This window comes from Diuraphis noxia, unplaced genomic scaffold, assembly GCF_037042655.1.
Source record: "Diuraphis noxia isolate RWA-SAM2 unplaced genomic scaffold, SU_Dnox_SAM2 contig0003, whole genome shotgun sequence".
Classification (NCBI taxonomy): domain Eukaryota; kingdom Metazoa; phylum Arthropoda; class Insecta; order Hemiptera; family Aphididae; genus Diuraphis; species Diuraphis noxia.
Genome location: NW_028301713.1, coordinates 48111074 through 48135837, shown reverse-complemented (window position 1 = coordinate 48135837; position 24764 = coordinate 48111074). Strand labels below are relative to the sequence as shown.

At 38.0% G+C, this 24764-nt stretch overlaps 1 protein-coding gene across 2 annotated transcripts in view; it reads left to right on the top strand.

Annotated features, from left to right (window-relative positions):
• Nucleotides 1-24764, top strand: part of LOC107164809 (zinc finger protein basonuclin-2-like) — an 81131-nt gene that overhangs the window by 28566 nt on the left and 27801 nt on the right. For both annotated transcript variants that reach the window (XM_015512768.2, XM_015512767.2), the window contains exon 4: nucleotides 10342-10444. In XM_015512768.2, coding sequence (XP_015368254.2) covers nucleotides 10342-10444 — 103 coding nt within the window. The remainder of the gene's footprint in view (nucleotides 1-10341; nucleotides 10445-24764) is intronic.

Below are 24764 nucleotides of genomic sequence, written 5' to 3'. Positions count from 1 at the left end.
ATATCCGTTTGTATACATAATAATATGCCTTTCGCCGGGCATGCCCCCGTGGCTCATTATTTACGAATATATGTATGCGCATATAGACTGGGACTGGAATTTTCCAGGGATTAATTACGAATATTATAGCTGCCATTAAAATACTGCAGCGCGCATACATCTCCTTCCATCCCGATCCACTTCGCCGACCCACCTGCAAGTCTGGGCGGAAAACTTATTCTACAGTGAGGGTCCTCGGCACCGCTGTTTGTTATTTGCCAAGCGAAAAAATATTTCCGCTCCGAGAATACTTCCGTCATGTGTGCCGCGGTTCTCGCATGTACCTACCATATATAATTCACATAATCACGATTTTTTACGTGGGATATAACGTATGCATACAATATAATCTCGTCGTTTACACACCCGCGTGCGCTTTAATCCGAGAATAGATATACATTATACATACATACTTAGAGCCTACTTATGTATATACTATATATATAATATATATATATATATTATATATATACGCGTAGAACCTACCAAAACGATTATATACCTACGTATAATAAAATAATATACGCGTGCATTACACAACGTGTATCGATGACGAAGATGAGGCTCTTCCTATATGTATAGTTTCACGTTCGGTCGTCACGCGATGTGAAAATAACTTGTGTGTGTGTGTGTGTGTGTGTGTGTGTGTGTAGGCCTACTTATTCGTATATGTATATATTGTACACAATGTGCGTACGCCGAATGTTGATGCCGTGAGAAAATGACGAAAACGGTCACAAATCAATCCTACACACACAGCGATCTTCTGCGATGCATATAGGAGAGAGAGAGAGAGAGAAAGAGAGAGACAGGTCAGCTGTTAGGTAGGTTACCAGCCATATTACGACGAAAACGTCCTAGGTAATTAACGACGGATAACCGATGAATTTTGAAAGCCCGTAACATATACACGTAATATTTGGGTAGGTAGGTATTACCTACTGTATATATGTAAAAATATCGAATATGACTGGCGGAGAGGGAACTACAATCGCTCTTAAAAATATTCACAATACACACACTACGATACGAATATAGTAAAAATATTATATATATATATATAGCCGTGGTTGGTTTTTTCCTTCTAATTTTTTTTTTCATCAGAGACCGCGCATGTCGTTTGAACAACACTCAATTTTCCACCTACATTGTTGTGTTGACGTTATTATGCCATTTCGTTTCGATAATATATTATATTATGTAAAATCCATCATTGAAAATCACCGCGTCATTTAAGATTATCCAGGAAATTCGCGCACGTAGACCCCTCGCGCTCGCGCACATGATACATAGGTATATCTGTTATATATATGACTTGGTCTATAATATTATTATATTATTGTGAGTTCGGTTTTCTATTATACAAAGCGCGTGTTATTATCGTTAATTGACCACCACGTGAATGGGATTATGATAATGTTATTATACTATATTATAATATAAACGTGTGTGTGGAGGTAACTTTATAATATGCACGAAATATATTGAAATAATAAATATTATATTAATCCGCTCATTCCACTCGCGTGGTGCATTCTTACGCGTCCGTATAATGTCTAATGGAATTCGCCGCCAATTCGTCTTCCAACGGGTTTCTCGTCGGACGCTTTCCGAACATACCTAAATAATATAATATATATTTCTCTCCTTGCAAAAACCCGCAACTTAACGATTTCGTGCGTCCGCCACCACATCACCCTATCCCAAGCGACACGGCACACGCTCGTCCGCTTGCTCACCGTAGGTATATATATATAATACGTATAAATTTTACCACGAAACATGTATTTATAATCTCGGTCGCGTTATCGGCCCACACCGACCGTTTTGTAACAACACGTACAACGACAACCCGCAAACAGCACACCCTCTCACCCCACGCCGGGGCAGGACGAGGCGTCGGATACCGTGTCGTGTCGACGTGTAGTACATGGAAATCGCGTGGCGACGTGCGTATTATACACCGGTGCAGTTAACGCCTACACACACTAAACCTGCTAAATATAATATATAAATGTATACCTACAAAATGGGGCGGGTTGACCGCCCTACCGTGTCGTGCGTCGTTTGTACCTGCATACACATACACGCGCATTTATAATGTATAATATATATGCGACGCAGATAACTGCGACGGCGGCGGAGTGAGTGAGTTGTGTGTCAAGCGCGGCGACCGACCATATCACGTATAGGCCACTCGTACCCCTTTATATGTATATATATATATATATATATATATATATATATATTATATATATACAGCTCTCGTATATATTATACATATAATGAACGTATATATTATGGTATGGGTATAACTGCACTGGGACACGCCACCTCGGGGCCGAGGGGAGGGTTAGGAAAATCTTTATTTTAATTTATTGCCCCGCTCCGCCCACCACCTCATGCGAAAACCTTCTCCTCCACCGCTCAAAAAATATCCTCCTGCGGGCCGGCTCGGAAAACAAACAGATACGTTAATTCCGGTCTGGCGGTCGTCGCGCGTGTCATGCACGGTGGCGGAAAATGTTTTCCGCCATAGGAACGTGGGTGGATGTATATATAATAGTAATAATAGTATTATATAGCTGGCTGAAAGTGTAAATTATAATATTCATACCTATAAGCGGATATGGGGAACGACGTGTCGTGCAGTGTTAGCGTTACAGGCGTGTATATACAATAGTAATAATTATAATAATAATAATAATAATAAGAAGAAGAATAATAATGTTATTATACCGCGTGCAGGTATGCATTTTATATATGTATCATGTATGAATTGTATGATGCATATGACGGTTTTTGTACAAGTGGTGAATGATATATACATACCTAATACAATTTTCCTCAAAAAAAAAAAAAAAAAAAACAATTATTTACATCGTGCAAATTTTTTTTCCCGAACTTTACCGTTAACGCCCATACATAAGTCTATCGCCAAAAAAAAAACCGGTGGTGTTCTGTGATCGTAAAAATTGTCACGCGAAAAAGCAACGCTCATAGTTTAAATTGGGAAAATCGCACAAACGAGCCGACGATGGTCAGTCGCTCACACACATAATATAATACTTGCACATTAATAAATAGTATATATTATACGACGTACATAAATAACGCTCAGTCATCGTATTTCCGTTGGTTGTTGTACAGTTGCCATTGCCGTGATTCAGAATATAAATGCGGTGGTATTGCGATTATTTATATATTATACGCACTCTCTCGTGTGAGTGTGTGTCGTACGCGTTTCGGCAAACACGCTTTCTCGCATAATATATATAAATATATCGAGCGCATAATATATATATATATATACTTTAGGTTCGTCGTAGTGCAAAGAGCTTCGTCATGTGCCCCGCCGATTGTGTGGGGCGAGATATGATGGTTTCCAGAGTGAGTGCAACGCATTCGGACGGCTTTATTATGCATTACATTATTTACACTCGGTATATATACTGAACATGTTTCCTCTTATTCCGTATTGGTATACATATATTCTATATATGTCCATATACTATAGTTTAATATAAATAAACGAATTTATTATATATATATATATATATATATAGGATATTATATTATACAATAATTTACAAATTTTCACTCAGTGTCGTGGCTATCATATGTTACAGGCTCCTATATGTTCAATATATAGTATATACATAATATATTATGTTTGAACACATTATATAATATACATTTGCAAACCGCCGTGTACCTATAATATGTAATATCGTCATCACCGATGTCGACCATCGATTTGCAACCTTTTGTCGTCATCTGCATGATGTACATTCCCCTGTTCCCGGTCTTTCAATTTATGTGTATATTATATTTATATAATACAGGAGCGCTCCTGCCCGTGTACCTCTACAGATACCTCACTACTTGTATACATATATTACGATGACTGCCACCTATGCCACCCCGGTGCAGGAGATTTCCGCTAATGCGATGATGACGACCCGAGTAATTCGATTTTCCCTTTGCAGGGCCTCCAGTCCGTCGACACGAGTACATCGTATTAATATATATATATATACATTATACACTGTATAATACACTGAACCGTCGCACAATAGGTGTGACACAAAGAAATGTGCCAATCACTCGACTCTATTGGTCTCTGCGCCGCAATTTCGATCGTCACACGGATGCACTCGAACCAAGAATACCGCCCGCGCGGCCACCTCATGTGCAGCGTGGTCGATCGAGTGGAGTGGCTCTCGGCCGGTCACTGATACCCTATAATAACAAATCGTTACGTCTTAAAACATATACCGTTCGGGTTAGGTTATAGAGGTGTTCGCTGCGTGCAGACGACAAATAATAATAATAATAATAATAATAATAATAATACCTATACATTATTCCTATTATGATTGTGCGTACTACCTGCGAGTGTGTCGAACGACAGTCAGCTCTCTTTGTGCCTGTCTATATACTTATATATATATGTATACAATAATGGTATAACAATATGATTTCTACCTCCCAACTCCCTTTGCCTTTAATTCGTCGCCGTCGCTCAGTAGCCGTGTCCGATCGTCTTGCATTCTTCTACACATTGAGTTTCGATTTTTCTGAAAATCATCAAACCGTCGTATATGTTTATATATTTTGTTCGTATCATCGTCATCTCACTATTATAATATATACATTCAATGCATATTATTTGTTTCTCTTTTAAGACATTTTTTTTTTTTTTTTTTTAGTCGAAAAGGTCGTACGTTGAGGACAATATTATTAATCGACCCAAAACCTTGTATATGTATACACAGCTACCACATAATATATTACGCAGCATACCTTATAATAATAATCATTATATTATTATGATACGCTTAGTTGTATTCCACCGAAGGGCCACGTCAAATATTGTATACGAAGTGAAATTATACGTATTAGGGTCTATATAATTAAATATTAACGACACTTACATTAAATTTGAAATTAATTATAAAAATGATATAATATATTCCGCTTTTCGTATATACTCGTGACATCACATCACGTACCTATACTTATATATATTATATACATGGTTATATTGTAATAACATCACACCTAGATTTCCTTGGCTGCAGATGACATTGTCCCGTTCACAAGGTGAACCGATTTTTACCGTACTTAAAAATATTGCAATTGTTACGCCATCTCCCACCGGCCACCGCGATCGTTTGACAAAATAATGATTTGTAGTAAGAAAAAAAAATTAAACACAGTATAATTACATAATAATATTTGCTGTGCGCTGCAAAACGTCCATTTCTCAGTTACGTTTATATAATATGGTTTGGGCATTGGCCAACATGCATAAACTAATCGTGTTTGTAAAAGTTGTCTCCGTGGGAATTAAATGAGATTTTATTACGGATGGGTTGACATCACCGATGCAATTATAATATCGCGACAACTACGTTTCTGGCACTGAGTGTTTTATTATACTCTTAACTTGCTTATAAAATATTAATAAATTATTCAGTGAATTAACTACCTAGCTATATCGGAAATGATTATCTTGCATCGTACATTATAAATGCTAATATAATATAATATCTCAAATCGTCTATCAGCGGTGTCGGCGGCAGCAATCACGTATCTACCAATTTTAAAATAACATATATTATATTATTTTTAACTTGCGTCTATTGTCTAAAGGTGTATATAATACGGTGGCTAAGTATTTACGATAAACATATATATGTAGGTATATTAATCCGAAAGATATACGCGCATTATAAATGCAGTCGGGAAAGTAAGAAATCCGTTACATTCTGGAAACACATTAGGATATTTCCAACACTAAGTCCTGAACGCGTTAGGGTAAAATGTAAATTTTAAAAATAAACAACCGTCATTATAATATTGTATGGCGGGTCTGTTTGGATCGTAGATTTTCCGTCACGTCGAAAGGGTTAAAAAGTATATCCCCCGATTGGAGATAGTTGAAGTTGTGGGGGGGGGGGTCGGTTGAGGGGACGCAGGAGAATATGGCAAAAGTCAAAATGGCGTAATTACAGTGTTGATCGAAGGGTTGAGCCGCCGTGGCCGGTAGAGCGAGTAGTAGAGATGAAGTGTTCAGCAAACAACGAGTGGCCCTGTATAATATTATATGCATATATAAATATATATATATAATACAAATATGGTGCAGCTTATACCTTTATACGCCCGCCACATCAAGTGGGTCCCGGAAAAATGCAGACCATGAGAAAATGTATTGTAATATTATAATATAATAACGTATCCCCGCATTAATGCGCTTGCTTGGCGTGGAGAGGATCGACGATGGCTTTTTATTTCACCACTCGAAAACAACTGCAAAAATAAAAAATACGCACCAATGCCATGATGTATGGTGGCATACATCATAAAATACATACTTAACTTCATTTACAATTATGCCTAACTCTATATATATTATACATATTGTTGATTGCAAAAAAGTCAATTCGTCATTTGCCTGTAATGAAATTTACAGTTTACCTGTACGTACGTAGGAAGGGGAAAAGTATGAAGAATATGATAAATAATATTATATATTTTTAGTTTCGATATTCCGTGTTCCAAGTAACAATAATATAATAATGCAGTAAAGTACAATATTAGATACAACCGATTTTACATTATACAGGTATTACCTATTATAGATTCATAAACGGACTAATCAATTTATGCTCTCTTAAAGATATACCTCCAACCGCTAAAAGCATGAAGACGTTTAGAAGTATATTATATCGTTTATCGGATCGGTGATTACCTATATCGCAATTATTATAAAGCCAAATTCGATTTTGACATAAAAAAAAAAATGCACAGTTCAGTGGATGACTGATGTCTTCGTTATTCGTGCGTACTCATTTAATTTTATAATATTAAATATTATATACATATTATATTATCGTATCATTATGTATATATAGATTTATATACAGAGAACGGCTACAGTTGTACCATATAGGTACCTATGTTATGATGGTATCGGACGTTATATAGGTTCATCGGGGCGACGGGTGGACCACAGGTAACAGGTACTTATGTATGTATACTTACACATACGCGATCGCGTGTATATAAATACAGCGAGTACCTATACACTTATATATATACGCGGTAAAACCATTTTGCAGCCAATTTTCGCGAATCCCCGAATAATCCCTCATGGAAATATAAATTGAAAAACTACACTCGAGCTTATACGTGTATACTATGGGTACTATGGGTATGATGCATACATGTATTATGTATATATATATATGACATATCCGTGTATAGTTTTCGCAGGAGCCGCAAGACGAGAGGAGCCGCGCATCATCATATCCGGAAACCTCTACACACATAATATAGCTGCGTAATATATACTTGCATAAATCATAGCAGCCGAGTCCCCGGGGAACGTACGCGCCGGGGGTTTGCAGCGGCGGTGGTAGAAGAGACATCATTTACTTGACACTGACCTCATATATATAAACGTATTTACGCGCGCTTTCGTTTCTCCGACGTTGGCTGCTTCTGCTGTTGCTGCTGCTGTCACGGTCGCCCCACGAGGGTAATTTTAATCTGTCAAATATAAAAGAATAGTCGGAGGACGAGAAGATATGCGGGGAGCAGAACAGAAACGGTGGCGGGGGCAGCGGTGTCGACGACTCTGCAGTATTATATACTTATATGTAATATTATAATATAGTATTATAATATGATATACGTAGCCCACCCCGGAAATAAACGCGTCTAAACCGAGCAAGCGACGTGTCTCATTCTCGCGAAACGCAATAATAATAATAACAATATATTATAGCTACGATAAAAATGCGTCCCTTTGAACCGCGTGTATTAAATAGCTGCAGCCGGAGGTGCTGATGAAGCGACTCGTCGCTGCATCTTTCTCCCTCTGCGTGATGCGTACGAGACGATTATACTTTTTAGCAGCCGTCGTCACCGTCGTCAAAAGAGGAAGGTAGTGAGGCGAGAGAGATAGAGAGAAAGAGATAAAATGTGTATATTTGAATTTATTACTTTTGCGTAACGCCACAACTATACACTAATACCTATATTCCTCTGTCGACGGCGGCGTTAAAGGATGCGCGAACGTGCAAAGGATAACGAAATTTAATTTACCGACTCTGTTCCCCCGACTTACGTCTACGTCGACTTTGTACGTATAATAATAATACGCTAATATGGCGTATGTTATATGTATATAAATATATTAGACAATTTATATACATGTAATAAAAATAATAATAATAATATATTATACGAAAAATACGATACACACGCCTCTGCAGCGTACTGCATTATTACTATTTTGTTGTGTTCAATAAATTTCACTTACTGCCACTGTCGTATAGCGATATATTTATAGCCGTTTTTTTCTTAGTACTAAATTTCATTATAAATGTAAATATATAATATATACAAGTTAATGAGATCTGATTAATAATCTGTTTTGACGTTTTTCTGCAATTCATCTTTGCAGATGACATCTATTAACCGAGCTTCAGCCTGCAGATATATCTGATATTCGATCTTTTTCCGTTTCAACTACTCGTACAACGTACACAATTTTTTTAATAGGAATAAACGTGTTTTCGTATTTCTTTTATGAACTTTCGTATAAATTATACGCATCGTACATACTACATATACACCTACAAATATATAGTAATACTATGTATTATTATATATCGACGAAAACTGGCTTTATAACTATTCACCAGAGTCTCATCTCACCCCGAGGGCTGCGCGCCAACACTCCACGTCTGCCACAGATTCCCCTGTGCAGATATCTCGCGTACCTATATAAGAGTTTAAGACTATCATTTCTAACCCTTTGTACATGATATTTCCGGCGTATATCAGCTGTATAGTTCCACGTATATTTAACCAGAAAATGCCATAATAATATACAAAATAATAACACACGCAAACTTTTAACAACGTCAATTACGTTTTTGTTGTTATTATTTTAAGAACAATTTTGTAAACACATGTAAAATTCCACCATTCTACAGGGTCAAAGATGTTTATTTTAAACTATTTATATCGCAGTTTAATAATTTTAATTATACTGTCGCACTAAAATCACAAACCCATTCACATAGCGCTCGTATGGTGTATAGATGTTTTAACGATTTAATTATTATACAAGAAAGGTAATCAAATTAGGAAACATTCACCCAGCGCACAAATAAAATTGTCACTATATTTTTTTACTCAGCATATAAGTACACTGTTATATACAATTCATTATAATAATATTAAATATATAGATCGTTAAATATACATAACACGTATCGATAATTTTAATGACATCGGTCATCGATAGAATGTTAACCTATTCAACTGTATATTTGATGAGGCTTTATACGTTTATAATATGCACAAAGAATTATTGTTAAAGATAAAAAGTTATTTCTATAAATTATCTAAACCACGAGAGCCTAATATATAACAAACATCGTAAGCATGTAAGTCGTTAGGAGTCATCGTCGACGGTCTGTTTGCTATAGGTATATTATATTAATAAATATACTTAGGTACACATCACTATTGTTTGCGCACCTTCCGCGGGACGACCGTTGTGTCTCAGCCTCCCGAGTGCGTTTATACTTTTATAGTGCGTGTGTGACAGGTGATACTCGTGATATCGAATTATTGTTATTTAACGATGATGATTTTCGAAAACGAAAAATCGTATTGAACAGTTACAGCGACGGAACAGTCCCTATATATTATACGGAGGTGGATAGATAGTTATACACACACGAAAAAAGGGGCACAATAGATTCCCCGCACACATACCAAATGACAATGACCCATCATCTTAGTCTCGGTCTGTTATTACGACATTAAGGGCCGGTATAAGAGGGCCGTTTCGTCATTATTATTATTATTTTTCACACCTATTCCAAAACCGATCCGCCGTGTACACATGTATATCTACCATGTGCGTATGTGCTATTACAATGACTTCGGGAGACTTCATTAAACGACAGATTGACGTTTGGAACAATAAAGGGCGAATCGGATAGAAAGAAAAATAATATAATAATAATGATAATACGCTAGTGAAGAAACTCAGTTTGTTTTTCGATTCTTTTGTTGTCGCGGTGGTGGTATGGCTATAGTATATGTATAGATATTAAATATAAAAAACGAATCACCTCGTCTAATACACTCGTTCTCACGGTGAGTGAGCGTGTGTGCTGATAGTTATAACATAATTCATAATATAATCGTGCATATGATTGTTGTTTTTACGATATAAAAAAAAAAAATTATTGATTTACTTTTTCGCAGGCCATCAGATGTACAGTACCGGGATGCGTGTGCGATTGTTTTACGCCCGGCAAACTTCACATACGATTCTGCGACGCTTGTGGTCACGGATGGGTCCCACACGGTAAGTGAACCAATTTAGATTTTTTTTTTAGGAATCTCATTATAATATAAGTTGCTTCCATATAACACTACTCCTACGACCTCTCTCAAACAACCATGTCGTACAAATTGCTGTGGCTGACTGGGGTCAAACCGATAATGGTCGTTATGAACTCATATTATGTATACATATATATGTGGACGCGTTTTTCTCTAACATATCACACGGCTCTTTTTGTGGGTCTAAGACCCTTTTTTTTATTATTATTATTTTTTTAGGGTTACGGAAGTCTCCGCGGGGCTCGTAATATATTTCCAGACACCCTTTGCGCTCGTTGTTCTCTTCTTTCTATTTTTTTTATTTTTTCTGTTTTTGCTTTACGGCTAAAGCCGTGTACGCTTCTGTTTAATAAAACATGCAGTTTATACGGTGGGTGGCGGGGGTAGCGCTTGTTCCCCGGAGACGAAGTGAAAATCGATTTGGCCAAAGTCGACCCGCCAGCCCCCCGAATTTTACTCTTGGCATAATCATTTACGGCCTATATATCGGTATAATAAACGAGTGGTGGCAGATAAAGAGAGAGAAAGAATAAGAGTGACCTGAATCCGAAATCAATTGTTTTTTTTTTTTTTGCTTATATACTATATATGCAAAATATACGACGTTTCCACTGTGTTTTATATGCGTATTATGTATATTATGTACGTCGTTGCTCTATGGTGGCGGTGTCAAAGATACGACGACGGCGGCGACGATCGAGAGAAATGGCTCAAGGGTGCACGCAATTAACCAAATGGAAAACTATAATATACGAACAACCGATTCCCTACAGTGCAATATTATAATATCTATCACTATCGGGCGGTCCGGTATACCGTTATGGAAATGAGCAGACAGCCGACGGTCGGCCGCGTTTGGTCCGCGTTTGGTCCCGTCGTTAGCATAACGTTTTTGGGTCCGCATAAAAACCGCATAAATATACTTTTGTTTTTTATTTGGCGTTCGAACGTTTTCAGACCCACAGTCGGTCGTGTGGATTTTCCGTAGACCGACCCTTACACGCGTTATGCAGCACAAACAACCTGCAAATGCTGCAAAAGGCGTAAAAATATAGAGAAAATAGGGAAATGAAAGATAAATATATATATATATATATACATATACATAAATTGTACCTATACGGCTATACCTGTATTCGCTGCATGTAATATAATGTAAACGTGCATTCATAAGATGTGCATATTATACAATAGGTGGCGCTCATGCAGCTATATGCCTATATCTACATATATTTGCGCGCGTAATAAATAAATCGCCATCCGAAAGGCTAGGTATATATATACCTAAGTGTTAGGGATAAATAAACGATACATAACGTATATATATATATATATATGAGAACATAGTCGTGTAGGTTTTTCCATGCCAATTGAATACGTAACACGCACTTCGGCACAGACAAATGTCGGACGACTATTGGACGCAGCTTGGCACACGCACATATTAATACGAAGTGTACAATGTTAGGATGTATACTATGTATATATGTAGTCAAATGACGGCATGCGCGATCGGCAGAGATTGATTACTCGCGATCGGCCCCATATACGCTCGTGTTTATATTATATGTATAATATATTATATTATTGTAAAGGGGACATCCGCTACCGCCCAGAGAATGACATTCTGAAAATTTAATACGGTGCCTATCCGTCAAGCCGAAATAGGATTGACAATATAATATAGTTGCCAGTTGGTGTATATATACCTCATTTATATAGTTTAGACGGATTAAAAACGCGTTTACGGTGTGTGTCCATGCAATGTATACTTAAATTATATTATTCAGACGGCTGTTATGTTGTATATATATTATGATATATCGTACACAATATAAATACTATAACGGGACATAATAAACTTCTTGAGAAATTTCAACAGATTTACCATGGGTCAGATGGTTATTTTTTCCAAAACACCAATTTCGCACAGTCCAATTATCTACTGTTGCTCCGTATCCTATATTAATTAGTTTATTTAGTATACTAATAATATTTTGCTCTCGCCTCGTATACTTATATGTATAACGTTATATAGGCTTGTCACGTGCGAAGACTTAACGTGGCTGTAGGTGTGGCCGACTACCGCATACACTACGGGTAAAAATAGGTACCTCCTATATTTTAAATTATTCTCTCCGCTCGTGGAGTTTCGCGTGTTGTGTTCGCAGCGGTGAAGTTGACCGACCCGGTGTCGTCGCTTGACCATGACGACAACGAATCTCGTCCAAACAAAAGAAATCGGCCACACGCGTACCATGGCGCTCTATAATTATTACATTCTACTACGACCGCGGTCGCGGCTATGAGAAAATCACTTCATATTCCGTTTTTTTCCCTCCGTCAATTAAAACGCCCGCCCACCCGTGTAAAAAAAAAAATGGGAAAAAACTCGCGACTGACCGCAGCTAGTCTCCACCAAATCCGACGACGACGAATTATTAATTAAACCGTGAAAATCGTAAATATATTCCATAAGAGATATACGTTTTCATATCATTATATATATGTATACGTGCGGCCAATTAAATCATGTATTAGGTACGTTATATACAGCGTGACGACAGTATAATAATAATAATAATATAATAACGCTACGATAATCAACCAGAGTATACACCGAGAAAGACACCAGCACCGACGAGATGCCTCATAAACATATTATATTATATTATGTAAAATATACGCATCGAAATCTCCATGTCGTTTACCAGGACCCGCAGACGACCAAAATGCGTGTAAATGCGTATAATTATATTTCGCGATCTCAGCCAGCCCCTGCAGAAGTGTATTACACACTACAGCACGTTCGAATGACAAAGTGATTTCCACGCCCTTCGATTTATATTTTAAATACGACGTCGGTGGCGTAATATAAACCGTATATACACGCACATGCACACACACACTGCACACGCACAACTACGCACCTCATCGTAATCGTATACATATATATATAGCCCGGCCCTGTCGATGACGTACCTCTAGCAGCCCCGTGATTAATGGTAGGTTACCCCGTTCCATATATATAACCCGTTCGATTTCTCTCTCCGTCTCACTCAGTCCGTCTGCTTCTCCCTGTATCCTCCCCATCTATACCTCTCTCTGCCAAATGCCGATTCCGTCGATTAATTATATACGCTCCTAACTGGACGCACACAACCATAATGTATTACGAAAAGCCGCCGCCGCCGCCGTATACAATATATATACGCGTATATATTATTATAGCTGCAGCGCGGCAATGACCCCGTGGAAGAGAAGGGTTGCAGCGAGCGCGGGGAGGGGTGAGCGAAAAAAGATTCAATTAACGTCCGGTCGGGGTGGTGGGGCTGAAGGGACGGTTAGAATGAGAGAGAGAGTGAGAGAGTACGGTGAATCTGGCCAGAAAGAGCTCCGCGTATAGTTTATGCGCCTCGTTCGCTTCCGTACATTATATTGCACGTATACGTTATAACTTATGATGATATATTACAGATCGCAATATTATGTCCTATTACGGCATTGTGTTTTGTACCTTTTATAAGACATCATATTTTAATAACTCAATTATGTTCGCTTCGACGATAACACATATTATATATATACGTATGTATATATAAGTAATATATTCGTCGTTGTCGTCGTCATCGTCGTCAAATATTAGCTTTGCCCGTAATAATTCTCGGTAGATGTTATTATCATTATTATTGTTATTATAAGCTACTTGCGATCTCTGCCCTAACCGTCTATATACATAACAAACACCGCACCGGGAGGACGACGCGCTCTCTGTTTGTTTTACGTCAGCGTCTCGTCTCTCGTTGTGTTTACGTTGTAATTGCACGGCTTTTGTTGTTAAACATTTTCCCCGCCACATTGCCCGCCATCGCCACAGACTTTTGCTGTTTGAAACTTTCGAGTCCTCATCGTCCCGTTGTAGATTCACACTACTGCCACCCCTTCTACATCATACTATACCAAAGCAAAACGCTATTTGTAGCAAATTACTGCATTCGCACAAATATATAATATTATTATAAATTAATAAAGTGCATTATACGGATTTCCGGTTTTTTTTTTTCATGCTTTTTTTCCATAAGCGTGTTTTTTACTCCCGTCTTACCGTCGTCTTCCCTATACAGTTTACATTATAAACATCAATAACAGTAATTAAAAAACAGATTCACACACACACACACCTTCAAAAATAAACATTAGTATTTATGGCGAGATCGCATTGACGCATCACGCATCCATTTAATAATATTATATCGTTATTAATTTGCGTTAGAATTGCGACGATGACAACGACCTTCGTGTTATCATATAGAGCTACCGCGCAATTGCAATACTATGGTACGAAAGTCCGTAATTCATAAAGTATACATCATCGGTGTCAAAGTTATTGACACACAACGCAGAAATCGATAATCCGCGAGAGCGACTCGAGCGTGGTATGGTACCTATATTATATATAGGTACGCGTGCACTATATTGCGATTGACGTAAATGTCAATATCATATTATATATATATAATATGCACTTTGGCTTTGTTTTAGCCGCACACGTTATTTACAACAAAAATCCAATTTATTTTCTCCGAATAGGCACTACCTACGCATATTATATCGGCCGGCATTCGTATATACCACGCATTATGTATATATATATATTATATTTCGACCCGAAACGGTCAGCGCAGCCACATGTCTCAGGTGGATTACGAACAGATCAATTTACGAGTTTCAAAGTGTACTTTGATATGCGTACAAATGTGTATATTATTATTGTACGTATATGTGTGAAATATTTGTAACGACGTGCAATTCGATCGCACAAAGTCTCAATCAAATAAATACAGAATTGATGTGCAAATACTACGATAGTTTATGCTATGATTTTAATTGGTATAACCTACAATATTCAATGTTGACATATAATGTGCCATAAATATGCTGTATGACCATCTTTATTCTTTTTTAATTTTATAAACTTCAATGTACCCGTCTCACTATTTAAAACTCTTGACACGATGAATTGGTCGGTTAAAGGTGTAAAAATCCTAATCATCACGGGTGTACCTATGTATATTAGGTATTAGATTATACTTACAATTATTGTTATAATTATCTATAATTTCGTTCAAAATATTGTTATTAATATTCGAGAGAAATAATAATGTATAAGTACAATCAACTCAGTAATTCTACATTTTTATTGGCCAGCAATTCGAAATGATTTTTATTCAGTTTTCTAGTACCTAATCTAAGTTTAAGTTCTTGTGTATAAGTTTTATAAAAAGTGTTAATGCAGATGATATTATATTTCTTTGCGCATTGTGTTGGCTTATTATAACATAAGTATTAAATACCTATATAATAATGTAGGCTTTTGACTGCAGTGACATTATATTACAATTTACAAGTTATACCATGTCGCCGACGGGTCAGAAATTCGGAAACGAAATAGTCGCGGTAAACGAACCTAGCTATATCTAAATGTATAGTATTATACTTATTCTATACGATAATCTTAGTCTGCGGGATTTTATCAACCGCAAAACTCGGCTCACCACGTCGATCTGATTTTCGACACCAAACGTATCATTTTCAGTTGAGTGAAAATCGCGCTTATAATATAATAGTCTTATAATAATATCAAACAATCGGTCGTTATAATAAGGTGTGGTGGTGATGGGTATAGCAATAACTATAACGAATATGATGTGTTTTGGCCGCAAAATCGTGAACGTCGCAATACTATATACACGTTTAGTATATATACATACGTGATATTATATGAAATCTCGGGAGGTTTTTCAAAAATTAATGTTCACATGCAGCGGTTGTAAGTTTCCATTTATATGTATGCGGTGTGACTGGCGCTGCGGAGGGAAAACGAGCGTTGGTCAGCGGTTTACACGACGTGTATCATCATCATCATCGTCGTCGTCGTCGTCTCGTCCTCATCCTCATCCTCGTCCTTCTCGCTGAGCAAGTCACCACCGCGTTTCCTTCTGGCAATCGCGCCGCCTCTTCTCCGGTATTACGATCACGTACATCCGCGGGTTTCATGCGTGTGTATACTATATATAGCTGTATATATGTGCGCAATATATATATATCGGTCGTACATTTTGCGGCACGGAAAAAACCAGCAACGGTTACGTATATAATATTATATATGTATGACGCGAGAAGCTACCCGGCGGAAATAATAATAATAATAATATGAACACAAGTCCTGACGGTCAAATCTGCATGATTGGGAAAAATAGAAAAGAAGGAGCGAGCAGGGACTGGCCGGACGATCGATGGGTCCTCCGGGAAATGGTTCTTATCTTTTGCCACCGCTCGTATATAATAATAATAATAATAATAATAGTATAACACGTCTTCTTCTCTCGCCGTTGCCCTTTTTTCGCATTATATATAATATTATACCGTTATACTTGCCATGTGCCTATGTGTGCGCGCTCGTGTTATTATATACACGACCCTTATATTCGTATACACATATATATATACACATATATATATATGTGTGCAAGCAAAATCCTGTACGTCCATGCGCATATATATATATATATATATGTATAGTGTTAAATGACGTGTCACAACATGCATCACGCATGTATACAATATATTCGCAGCCGCCACGCCGCCGCCTTGGCGATATTGTATATTAATATAATAAACGCCGCCTTCGCCCTCATTCGTCACGGTCCGTCAGAACGGTGTGCGCGACCAAGACGGGTCAAATGAATCAAAAGTGCTCGAAAAGATTACGTTGAACTATATACTATGATGTATTTATTATAATCATAGTCCTTATCGCGGCGTCGCGTTATGTGCGATGCGTGTCAGTGATTTTGTCGTTTATTTCAACCGAAATCCACAAACATATAGAAGGTTTGAGAGAAACTGTATTTACGGTTCATCGTACTTATTACGATAAATTCGTCGAAAAGTGATCACACGCATGTTATTAATTAATAACTTTTCGTTAGAACGAGCAACTTGTGGTATATCCTCTAGGTATAAACACATTGTGTACGTCACGCGTTATAAACGAATTCTTTTTGAATTGTTATCAAATTTTACTCCCTGTAAAATGATTACATATAATACACTGTTGCCATTATTTATGTACACAAAAGCTGACGATGATCTTGCAACTATAAGTATGTATAATATTATAATATACCTATTTACTTTTTTAATTTCGGTCCATTGTGCGGTAGCTGCAGTGTGCAGCCGCACCGAGATTTCTTTTGAAACATCAAATGCCCTGTTGTTTTGACGATTTAATCGGATCGCTTTGCTTTTCGAGGGGGGATCTTTTGCATATACATAATACAGTACAATGGGTGGAAAAGAGGTAAACACGCACAAAAGGCCTAACAAAAGGGTTAATCGTCGGAAGAGAGAAAAACGACGGTTCCTTATGAAATTAGCCCGGGGCGGCGGGATCTTTTTTTTCCTCCGGTTCTTCGCTGTTCCATTCTCGTTGGTTTTTTTTCTTCGTTGTTCATTATTAGCAAAGACTTCCGCAATTAAGATTTCTGTATGCCACCGGAAAATGAATCCATCAAAAATGAAAAAAATAATAGAAAAAAAGTGAAAAGGCACTATGCCATCAATTTCGATTATCGAACACGACGCCGCGCGGGAATCTAAAAATATAGAAATTAATTGATTTGGATCATCTCCCAAGTGCGGTTTTATCACAAGTGGGTCCCCGCAGGAAGAAACACAAACCAGACGCGCGAGCGCCACCACTCGTAAACGGTGTGTGTGTGTATATTTTTAGAGACAAATTTTGGCCACGCGACCGACAAAACAGACATTCGAAGAACTTGGAGTTGTTCATCTTTCACGAAAAATCTATCGAATCCGAACAAATATTGTACACACATATTAATATATATTTTTATACATCAGACTGTCTATTATGTGCATATATAATATGAAAAAACAGCTTTTATTTTTAATTTAAAACTTATTTATATTCATATATATATATATATATATGTATTTAAATGGTCGCGGAGCGCGTTTTAGTTTTTCGACGGACATCGCTTTAATAAAATATATATCAATGTGTGCTCGTGGCCGCTTACACATATAACATAACGTTGACGTCGGATCGATATCGAACCCCGCGGGGCCCGTTCCGGTCATTATCGGATCTACTCGCGCAGTGTACCTATCGTCGTGACAGGTTAGCGTGCAGTGCTCGCTCCTGCGGGACACGTCAAATATATACGTGTGCTGTACAAGCGCTACATTATATCGCTATAATGCATGTATATTATCATTATACAGTCTTTGACGATGACATTCACCTGCCCGTCTCCTCAAGACCCTTCCTTTTTTTTTAAAAAAAAAAGCTTGACGCACAATAAAAAAAAAAAAAAACAATAAAAACTTTTTCTTTAATGTCATTCCTACCGCCGCCGCCGCCGCCTCCACCGACGACGATTATCTGATCGCACGTCAGTGGTTTTCGTGTGCACCGAGAGTGCCCTTAATTTAACCCGCGGGCAGTGGCTAGCACGTTATTATGTCACTTACCCACACGTACTCACGCAAGCACATATATACATACATAATATTATATATATATATAAGGTACACGTGTTGGCGGCGAATATTATATATCATACAATTGCACGCGCTCGCGCACACACCCCTCCTCCCTGCAGGATAGTCGCAATCGTAATTTCTGAAATAATAATTTGTTGTGGTTTTCGGGACACGGTACAAAAAAAAAAAAAAAAAAAACGAGTACCTATGTGTGTTTCATTATGATTTTAATTATAACCGCGTAATTTCGTTCGTCGCTGCCACCGCCCCCTTTTCGGACGAGCGGCGTCCATTAACAGATAAAATAATAATTATACAATCCGACGGATCTCGCGCTGTTGTGCTGCAGGTACCTGCCGTCTAAACGAGTATATGAGGATAGAAAAAAATATATTATTATTATTATTATTATTAATCTGCCGTCCCCTCTACCCCGTGCGGTTTTCCAATTCGAATATTATAAAACAACAACGACCGTGTAATAAATTGTCGTAATGTAATATTCGTTCGTTCGGTTTTTATTTATATATTTATTTTTTTTTATACGGATAAACCGGTTTTGTTTTTGTACAATCCGCTTGTACGGTCGCCGTTCCAACTATATTATGGCGCTCGCAAGCGTTTGGAGTTTTAGCCATGCTGCACACAACTTTGAAATTTTAATGAAAATGTGAGGAACTTTTGTCGGCGGCGGAATTGTTTTATGTTTACTAATCAGCTACGAAAGGGTGCGAGGAGAACGGCATATAATATGTATAAGCGAGCATAGTGTTCCGCAGTGTGCAGTCCGGACATAACTCAAAACTTTTCTCCAACGGACGACGATAATAATTAAAGTCTTGAGGGGAAAATCGTATACGCGAGATGCGCACTTTTTGCGCGTTATATATATTATTATATATTATACGACTCGTCGCGCGAGCCGGAAAACACCGCCACTGCCGCCCAATTAGACGAGAGATTTTTAATTAACTCGTGCCTGGCAAAAGGAAAAATAATATATTAAAACATCGTTTTCTCTCTATGTTTAAATATTATATTATATCTCACTCATTTCGACAGTCGCCATCATGGTGCGATGCGGTGATGTGGTGGATGAGGAAAAGGACAAGTGTGTATAATCGAATCGTCGAGAACGTCTTTGGCCACAGGAGACTGACATTCTTGGCCACGTGCATTGTTTTATGTGTCAGCACCGCCCCCCTCATTATGGCCCCGCGTACCCTTTTACTCCGTTTCACTTTGCCCGAGAGCGAACGCGCGCGCTCGCGTATATGCCACTTAATAACGACACACACGCGAGAGGCAGGACGTCTGTCGACCGGTCATTCGGTGTTTTCGACAAGCCGCATACGGACTAAGACGACTAAGACGACGACTACGACGAAGACGGAGAAGAAGGAGTAGAAGAAGAAAAAGAATAATATATAAAATATAATAATATAATAAAATACGAGCACGGATGACCCGGGGCGAACGCCATCGCCGTAGTTGAAAATATGTGTTTTTAACGCACACACATGTTATTCTTGTTCTTGCGTCGGTTGGGTACATTCATACCATAAAAAAAAAAAATCAATTGGATGTCGATGACGATAGTAATAATATATATTATACGCACTCCCTCGTATATATATATTTTAATAATATTATGCGTATAATATACAAAATCATGGCTGAAATCTTGGTATGTCGTGTCTATATAATATTATGTGTGCACATATTATTTCAATGATGAATTCACGTTTCTCAGCACGTGTTTTCCGTCCACGTGCGTATGTATCGTAGAAAAAACCACCAGCGCAGTATGCCTATACAGCGGGGACGACTATTATACTTCGCATACCTAAAATTACGTTGTGTTATAATATATGTTTGGCGAGAGAGGCTCGAAATAAAACGAAAATCGCCCGACACGACGATATAGATACGATAATATATAGTATAAGTCGTACAAGTCCGTTTTCGGTGCATTTTTTTTTCGTTCTCTTTTCCGCCGACCGACCGGACACGTACGTACGAGATTGATTAATACACGCGGACGCGCTCGCGCTAGCGTTATTCTATGAAATCGTTTTAACGGTCACTGTGCGGTTAAGAGAGCGGACCGTAGACGAGAAAAAAATGATGGAAAAAAAACGACTACGATATAATTTACGAGGAAGCGATGCATCATTAACTCTATGATAGCAGCGACCCGTTGAAGCAGGGAACGACGTCGGAGACTTCATCGTCATCGTCGTCGTCGTCGTCGTCGTTGTCGTCGTCGAGCGTCGACTATATAGTACATAACCCGACATAAAAGAGCGACCATAGGAAATACGAAAAACAACAATCGAAATACGACCATATACTATACTATTCACGGTACAATATAATGATAATAATATTGTATAGACGACGCGGAGATTTTTTTCAAGTAAAATAAAATCGTGTACAATGGTGCCACTAGTGTTTTCGTTTGATAATATTATATATAACACATGATATAAATGAATAGGTCAAAATGTTAATTAAGAACGTTATTATATAATATTATATTATACATATTATGTGTGTGATGTGTACGAACGGAAGGTTTGTGCGTGTACGACTTTTGGGAGGTTTTTATTTTCCGTGACGTTTATTACACGCGCATATAAGTAGTCCATTATGTCCGAAATGATAAATCGATGTTTTCTTTTGAATCAGTGGCGGCGCGGTAGTGCGTCTCCGTCGCGTTCATCGTTGTCGTCGTTCGTCGTCCGTCGTCGTTATCAACGCTACCGAACCGCCAAAGAAGATGTACGTTCTTTGCAGGCTCTCTCAATCACTCTCTCGCTCACTCTCTCGTCCGAGTTCTAATTAAAAGCCGTTGCGCAACCGCGCGTGTGTCGCTCTATATATCACGTCACTATCTCTGCGCACGTCTGCAGATCGTTCATAATAATATAAATGAACATTATATTGTATTAGGTAGGTACCTATACACTAACGCTTTCAAGCTATAACTTTTATACGCGTTCACACAGAAACACCAATAGGTATATAGATTATTTATTTCGATATTATATTTATCGTTCTCATCAAACACCGACGACCTGCAATCGCCGCGTTCGTACCTTGGATTGAAAAATAAAAATGTTCTCCTTACTCGCCAAAGGTTATCCGCATGCCGACACCACGTCGACGATGAATGATGATTAGAATTATTATTAATATATCACCATATCCGTTTAATGTGCACTTTTTTTGTTTTCCGAAAATAACACATATTACATATTATACCTATTATACTTACGCTTCAGTCTTATCTACCGCGTTCTATGTCGTGTTATTCGATGATGATATCATTATAATATTATTATATTGTATATTTATCAGTATGTGCTGTCATAAACAACTTCAATGTCGACCCGTACTCGATTTTTCTCCGATATGATGATAATAATAAGGTATTTTTTATTTTTCACGTTTAATTGGCGGTTGACCTCTTTATGTAGTCTCGACACGCACTCTCCGACTGCTGTGTTTTTTGTGTCGAAAAAAAACGTATACATAGATATTATTTAATATACGACGTAATGATATTTCGACCTCATTAGTGACAGGAAGCTTTACTGTCGGTACGGACAGTGGTAGTGGTGGTGGAGATGTGAAATAGCCAATAATCGCGCCGAATGTGTGCGATAACGACCAAAAAATATACTATGCTGCCGCAAGAATATATTCGAGTATTAAATCTCGGTGCACGTGTTTTTGCTATATACCTAGTGCGCATATATCAGAAAATACATTTTAAAATATACTCTATATATAATATTTTATAATTTTTCCATGACATATACATTCGATATACTGAATCGTATATTTGGTCCGCTCGTCACACTGCAGCTCTCGTGTGCACGTGGGAGGTATTCGTTTGCGGTGCATGGAATAATAATAATTATGTTATAGGAAATCGAGAGGGCATGTTTCCGGGGCATTCTTCTTCGGAAACGATCGTATATAGGAGTTACGCGATTTTTTGGCGCGTTTTGTGGGGTCTCGAGATGTGTATACTTGACGGTTCGGAGCGCGCGAGGACAATAGGACCTTATTTTCTTGCCGAGTTATGATTTCGTATATGTATTCTTAATCGATATTTGTGTATGATGCAACGGTTGGTATTGATAAGTACCGCCTATGTATAATATATATATATATATATACATGTATAGAGGGTACCCAACTATTCATCATTTTTCTCTTTATTTTTTATTTTTTATCGATTACGTCTTTCAATATTCGTTGTCGTCGTAGTCGTCCTTTTTACGAATACAAGTGTGTGTGTGTATGTTATGTATAGAAAAGGATCAGCGTGTGTAATTATAACATCGGTACGCAACAAAGAAAACCACCCTGATGATATATCGCGGCGGCGGACAGGTATAATAGTATTATTATACGAGTCGCAGAATAGTATTAGTCGTATCTGTATAGTATTATAAAGTAGTAGTAAACAAGGAGGTAAGGAGGCGACCCACCGCCAGGTCGACTCTTGTCGGGACCGCATTTGTGTTGTCCACGGTTGGGTCAATGCAGGCGTGTTCATAACCGCGGAAAATGCGAAATTGCGACGGCCATCACCAGACCCGAATATATATATATATTATTATTATTATTATTATGCTATATACGATTTAATTAATTATTTTTACCCTCGTCCGTTGTCAATCTCCAATAGGCCGTGCACACGCGGGCTTATGGTGACTGAACACGCCGCACACGCATCGACGTATTATTGTACATCATATTATTATATAATATAATATATATTTATTGGAATTATTATTTCAAACAAAAACCCCATTATGTATATAATATATACGTCGTCGTTGCTGGTTGTTTCGACGACCCACACACGCACACGCACTTGCAGTTTTGTGTGTATATATAGTGCAGCAGAGTGCAGGGCATCATACAGCATATATATTATATTATGGTGCAGAAGAAACGTTTTATAGCAGTGCCGAGCGAATAAAAGTTGAAACTCGTTACAAACACGATTACGATGACACCCAACGCTGTTTAATGTACCTATTATATTATTACTGCACGCGTGCGACGAAAACGGCCGATATTTATATAATATATGTTATTGCTTGTCTGCAGTCGTCCTGCAGTGTTGTTCTGCAATCGATAAATCGATAGGGGTGAATCTGACAGCAGGGGTGGAGGAGGAGCAGGTGGAGGAGGATGTCCTCAGGGACCCGTTTAATATATATATATATACTGTGAATAATAATAACAGTGATAATATTAATGAAAAATCTATTTAAAAAAAAAAATAATAACCGATGAATATGATCGCCGTATACCTAATAACGAGCCAACGTGGTCAGAAGCGATCCCAATCAAACGTGATGGTCGATCGGTGGCTTTTTTTTACTAACTACCTGAAGACCGCATGACGACAATATAATAAAAATCGTCACGTAGTTGAAATGTATAACCGACGGCGGTGTGACAGCGTATATTATTGTAGTATAATGCTGATAACGGCGTAACGTCACAACGGCGCACAGCACTTGATTACGGTATAATATATGGTTACCGCCGATACCGTACGCGCACCAAGGTAACGATGACAGACGAGTCGATTTTCGGTAACGCACGAGCCTGCGGAGATCAGCGGGAAACGGAAGACGTGCTGCAGTGTTCGTGTCTAATTTTCGCGACGGTGAGCAAGC